Consider the following 5248-nt stretch of genomic DNA (forward strand, 5'->3'; position numbering starts at 1 on the left):
ACCGCACACCCGCTCAGCACGCACACACAGTTCACATCGGTCATCCACGCTCACCTCTCTCTCTAGCTAAGGCTAGCTCTCTCTCTCTCTGCCCTCTCTTTTTCCCTCTCACTTTTTCGCGCGCCACTCTCTCTTCTCTCTCTCTCTCTCTCTCCGTCCTCCTTCTCTCTCTCTCTCTGCTCCTCTCTCACTCTCTCGTCTCTCTCGATCTCTCTCTTCTCCTCTATCCTCTCTCCTCTGTCTCGCTCTCTCTTTCCTCACTCGTTAAACCTCTCCTCACGAGTGAGTGAGTGAATGAGTGAGTGAGTGAGTGAGTGAGTGAGTGAGTGAGTGAGCGAGCGTGAGTGGACACATACACTGTGTAGTCATCAGCAATCCCGCATCGGATCATGACACCAACGTGAGAACCAAACGATGTCACTTAGAAACAACCCGACTAACGAAAGCTAAATAACACGGGATGAGGTTCGGCACCACCGATTTTTAATGATTCTCATTTATACCCTGTTTACATGCCCCATGCCCAGTAAACACGCAACATTTCCGACTAAAAGTTCCGAAAAAATAAATTACGGAAACTATAGCATACAACCACCTGTGCTATAAATATGCGCGTGCCAGGTATGATGCTTGAGGGAATATCACGCTAACAAAATATATCGAAGACTATAATACTGAGCAAGACTAGAATATTTGCACCCAGGGAACAGCTGCGCAACAACTGACACATAAACAGTGCATATGCACAACCCATGTACGCGGTGTCTGTAGCGTGAGCGTGGTGGGGGCGGACTTGATCTCGCTGCCAGTGATTCAAATAACGTCGTATGATCGCTATCTAATAATAGGAATCATTATATCAAAAATTACGATTTGTTCATCGGAGTTAGATACTGGCTCTCCGTAACTTACACTTGTTTGTCGGCTAGCGTCACGTGACCGTATTTGAAAGGGTTTACAACATATCGTGAACGGTATTAATTGGTGTTTAATTGCGAAGTATTTTGCAGGTACTGTGCGTGCACAAAACACTCGTTACTACTCCTAATTATGGGCGTAAAGAAAACTTAACGAAATCACAAATGAGCGATGTGAATCTGAAAAGAATATTCGTATGAACGATGAACTGTTGCTATGAGCAAACTCGAATATCATCTAATTTTAAGATTTTTGTATATAACTATTATCAATAGCTAATAATACCTATACAGCTATTCTCGGCAGTCAACGGCGATAGACGTTGAACATATGAGATCAGCAAAAGAAACCTACTTTTGCAGTCAACGGCGACAGACGTCCGTGCGCCATTTTCATGCACATTAGCATAGGTGGGAATCGTGGCGCGATGCTGCGAGCAAAGTGAATATTGTAGATCGCGGGTTTTAAACCAGGCACACGTGCCGTTTTCCCGCCTGGCTCTAGTTTGAACGTATGAGATCGGCCGAAGAAAGTTCTCTTGGCAGTCAACGGCGGCCGACGTCCGGCGCCATTTTCCTGTACATTAATATAGGCATAGCGGGGAAGCCGGGGCGTAATGCTGCGAGCAAAGTTAATATCATAAATCAGATTTTATCATGCACATGCGCCGTCGGCCCGCCCAGTCTAGTTTGAACGGATAAGATCGGCCGAACAAAATTATCTTAGCAGTCAACGGCGACCGATGTTCGTGCGCCATTTTCATGTACATTAGTATAGGTGGGAATCGTGGCGCGATGCTAAGAGCAAAGTGAATATTGTGGATCGTGTTTTACCATGCACACGTGCCGTGGGCCCGCCTGGCTAGTTTGAACGTATGAGAACGGCCAAAGAAATTTCTCTTGGCAGACAACGGCAACCGATGTCCGTGCGCCATTTTCCTGTACATTAACATAGGCATAGCGGGGGCGTGATGCTGCGAGCAGTTAATATCATAAATCAGATTTTATCATGCACATGCGCCGTCGGCCCGCCCAGCTCTAGTTTGAACGTATAAAATTGGGCGAAGTAAATCATCTTGACAGTCAACGGTGACCGACGTCCGTGCGCCATTTTCATGTACATTGGTATAGGTGGGAATCGTAGCGCGATGCTGCGAGCAAAGTGAAGATTGTGGATCGGGTTTTACCATGCACACCTGCCGTGGGCCCGCCTGGCTATAGTTTGAACGTATGAGAACGGCCAAAGAAATTTCTCTTGACAGTCAACGGTGACCGACGTCCGTGCGGCATTTTCCTGTACATTAACATAGGCATAGCGGGGGCGTGATGCTGCGAGCAGTGAATATTATAAATCAGATTTTACCATGCACATGTGCCTTCGACCTACTCAGCTCTAGTTTGAATGTATAAGATTGGACGAAGTAAATTATCTTGGCAGTCAACGGCGACGGCCGTTCGGCAATGTACATTAGCCACCGGGTGCACCAGAGTTGTTATAACTCTATATACTTGTTGTTTGTGCACGGCGGCGTGCGTGCGGTGTACGTGTGTGTGTTGCAGAGGAGCATTTGTCAGGGCGAATTTTTATGAAAATTTTCATTGAATAATCTAGTGTCACATCTTACTCAGAACAGCGGGGTAAGATATCCCATCTTACCCCGCTGTTCTGAGTAAAGTGACCAAAATGTTTGATGGTCTATACATCGATCAATATTCATTTAAATTTAGTAACCATGGATAATGTTATTCTTTTCATTGTTATTGATCACCCACAAAGATATTTTGGAGGTAAAGTTGGTTTAGTGGGTTTTATAAAGTTTCTAAAAACGTGTCCCATCTTACTATTTACTATACTACTGTGTGCATAACTCTAGGTCTCATACAATGCCACTTGCACACTGTGCACAACAATTACACACCGTTCCTGAAGGTTTACAAACTGTAATTATACACACGAGCATGAACATATATCTACCTAGAAAGGGACACATGCGATCACGACACGACGTGTACACATGAACATATATCTACCTAGAAAGGGACACATGCGATCACGACACGACGTGTACACATGAAATATCATACTTCATTTAACGGCGAAGATACGTCCATGAAGATTTTCCACTAAACGAGACGTCCGTTAAACGAGTTTATGATACCATGAAGCGCCTATGGAGATTGCAGGACTAAACAGAATTCGCTAAATAACATTGATCACTATAATATCGTAGGGATTCCATCACTATCATTACAATAGCTATCATGGAAATCACTATCAAATTAAGGTGTATTACTCAATTACCTAGTTACATTTACCCAATTACAATACACTAATATATAAGATAATTTTCCCCCAATCTCTAGCACGACAGTGAACCGTAACTATTAAGAATAACGTTCACTCATCTATAGTTAGCGATGCACTTTATTCTAACGACCACGATGTTCACAAGCAGCACTGTTACAAAATCGACCGATTTACGGAAATCATAAAGCGACGTCGGCTAGGGAAATTCGTAGAATTTGAATCAGTTTGAATTCGAATTTGAAACTGCCGCAAGACGCTAGCTACAGGTCGTCTCCGCGGTGCAAGTTCGTCTGTTTGCTATAGCGCTCCGCCATCTTGTCCTCCTCCCTCATCCCTCCCTCGACGCCTCCCAGCTCCCTGCTGTAGCCCCCCGCCTCGCCCGACCTCTCGGCAGCTCGCTTCATCTCCTGCTGGTACTGCGTGAATTCCTCCTCGGTCATTTTGTGGTGGTCCGCGGTTTCGTCTGCTCTTCTCGTGTCGTCGCTATCTTTAAAATCACCGCCGTGCATCACCTCGCCATGCAGCGCCTGCCACGCCTCCTCCTTGATGTCAGAGGGCGCCACCTCCGCGGGCGGCTGTTTGTCTGCGTCGTCGTGTACGTAGGCGGCGTCGCCGTGCATGGAGACGCCGTGGAACGCCTGCTGCACAAAGTCCTCTCCCTGTGCGGCGGCCGCGCCGTCACCCTGCGCCTCCTGGGGGTGCTCGGCTGGGTCGTGGACGTAGTTGGGGTCTCCATGCATGGATAGTCCGTGGAATTTCTCGTACACGACCTCGTCTGCCGCCTGTTCGCCGTCAGATGGCGCCACCAGCTGCTCCCCGGTGCCGTCGGATCTTTTCACGACACCCTGCGCCTCCTGGTGGTGCTCCGCTGGGTCGTGAGCGTAGTTGGGGTCTCCGTGCATGGACAGTCCGTGGAATTTCTCGTATAGTGCGTCGTCGAGTTTCTGCGCTCGGGCCTCGCGGTCCTCGTCAGTCGCGCCCTCACCAGGCATCGACAGCCCGTCAAATTCGCTATCCTCGTCTTGCATGGTTTCCTTAGGCTTCTCCTCCTCCTCCTCCTCCTCCTCCTCCTCGCCCACACCATGCCCTCCCGGCTGCGTCAGGCGGCGGGGTTCGTCACCAGGGCTACTGGTGGCGGCACGATTGTGGGACGCCGGCCTCGGTACCATGTTCCACCCGGGTCGGACGAGATCAGGCTCGTCCGTTGTTACAACACCTGCGCGACAGAAACAACCACTCAGGAATCTAGCGGCAAGCGTGCGTAACGACCACAGTCGTCGACTACACGAACTCCTTACTCGCGGTCTCCTCACTTCGTTAAAAGGCACCCTTAACTATTACTGAAGTGAAGTGACAGGGAGCCAATGCAAGCGTTCACTGTGCCGATGAGTGCACTATCGTATGCATGCATGCATGCATGCAGCGATGGATAATAACAGCATGCGCGAGAAGTTGTTGGCGTGAAAGAAGTGTATTAATAAAATACGCTGAAGTTATTTCCCAACGTAAAAATTTTCAATTTGGTGGTCGTGCACGTGAAGCTGTCTAAATATGATATATATATATATATATATATATTTATATATCTTTTACATCACAAGTGTTTATCAAGTTTAATTAAGGGAATAAAGAGCTATATATAAATAAACCTAATAAAAACGTTTTACTCTTATTAAATCCATATTTCAACATTCAAATGTTTCGTTGGGATAGACGTTTAGTGGAACGAAATAAATGACCACTGTTATGTAGAAATGCATAGCTTATACTCACCCACGGGTCCAGTGATCGACGGTTTTATAGCATACGTCATCAGCACGGCAACAGCTAGCAATCTCACAGCAGGGAAGCCTACCCCAACTTCTCTCCCTACGTGCGCGAATACCGACCGCATCCTTCCTCAGACACAAGCCTCAGACGCTAGCTCTCTAGTTGTATACGACGCAGACGCTAGCTCTCTAGTTGTATACGACGCAGACGCTAGCTCTCTAGTTGTATACGACGCAGACGCTAGCTCTCTAGT

The 5248-nt window shown here is 47.4% G+C and overlaps 1 protein-coding gene and 1 long non-coding RNA gene across 2 annotated transcripts; both read right to left on the reverse strand.

Annotated features, from left to right (window-relative positions):
- Positions 1 to 2697: 2697 nt before the first annotated feature.
- LOC106813058 lies at positions 2698 to 2994 on the reverse strand. Its single transcript, XR_001394420.1, has 2 exons — positions 2949 to 2994; positions 2698 to 2892 (listed from the first exon to the last, which is right to left on the reverse strand). It is a non-coding gene; the product is annotated as an uncharacterized LOC106813058 (long non-coding RNA).
- A 330-nt stretch (positions 2995 to 3324) lies between these two features.
- On the reverse strand, positions 3325 to 5242 carry LOC106813057. Its single transcript, XM_014817102.1, has 2 exons — positions 4999 to 5242; positions 3325 to 4441 (listed from the first exon to the last, which is right to left on the reverse strand). The coding sequence occupies exons 1-2, from the start codon at positions 5117 to 5119 to the stop codon at positions 3486 to 3488; spliced, it is 1077 nt and encodes a 358-aa protein (XP_014672588.1). The 5' UTR covers positions 5120 to 5242; the 3' UTR covers positions 3325 to 3485.
- Between the last annotated feature and the right edge of the window lie 6 nt (positions 5243 to 5248).

The sequence above is a fragment of the Priapulus caudatus genome, unplaced genomic scaffold, assembly GCF_000485595.1.
Source record: "Priapulus caudatus unplaced genomic scaffold, Priapulus_caudatus-5.0.1 Scaffold720, whole genome shotgun sequence".
Classification (NCBI taxonomy): domain Eukaryota; kingdom Metazoa; phylum Priapulida; class Priapulimorpha; order Priapulimorphida; family Priapulidae; genus Priapulus; species Priapulus caudatus.

What these genes read in the sequence shown, in the direction of transcription:
- LOC106813057 (XM_014817102.1), bottom strand. Translation starts at nt 5,119, where the DNA reads ATGCGGTCGGTATTCGCGCACGTAGGGAGAGAAGTTGGGGTAGGCTTC. An exon ending in GTCGATCACTGGACCCGTGG is followed by an intron (nt 4,442 to 4,998) that starts GTGAGTATAAGC and finishes TCTGTCGCGCAG; the next exon opens with GTGTTGTAACAACGGACGAG.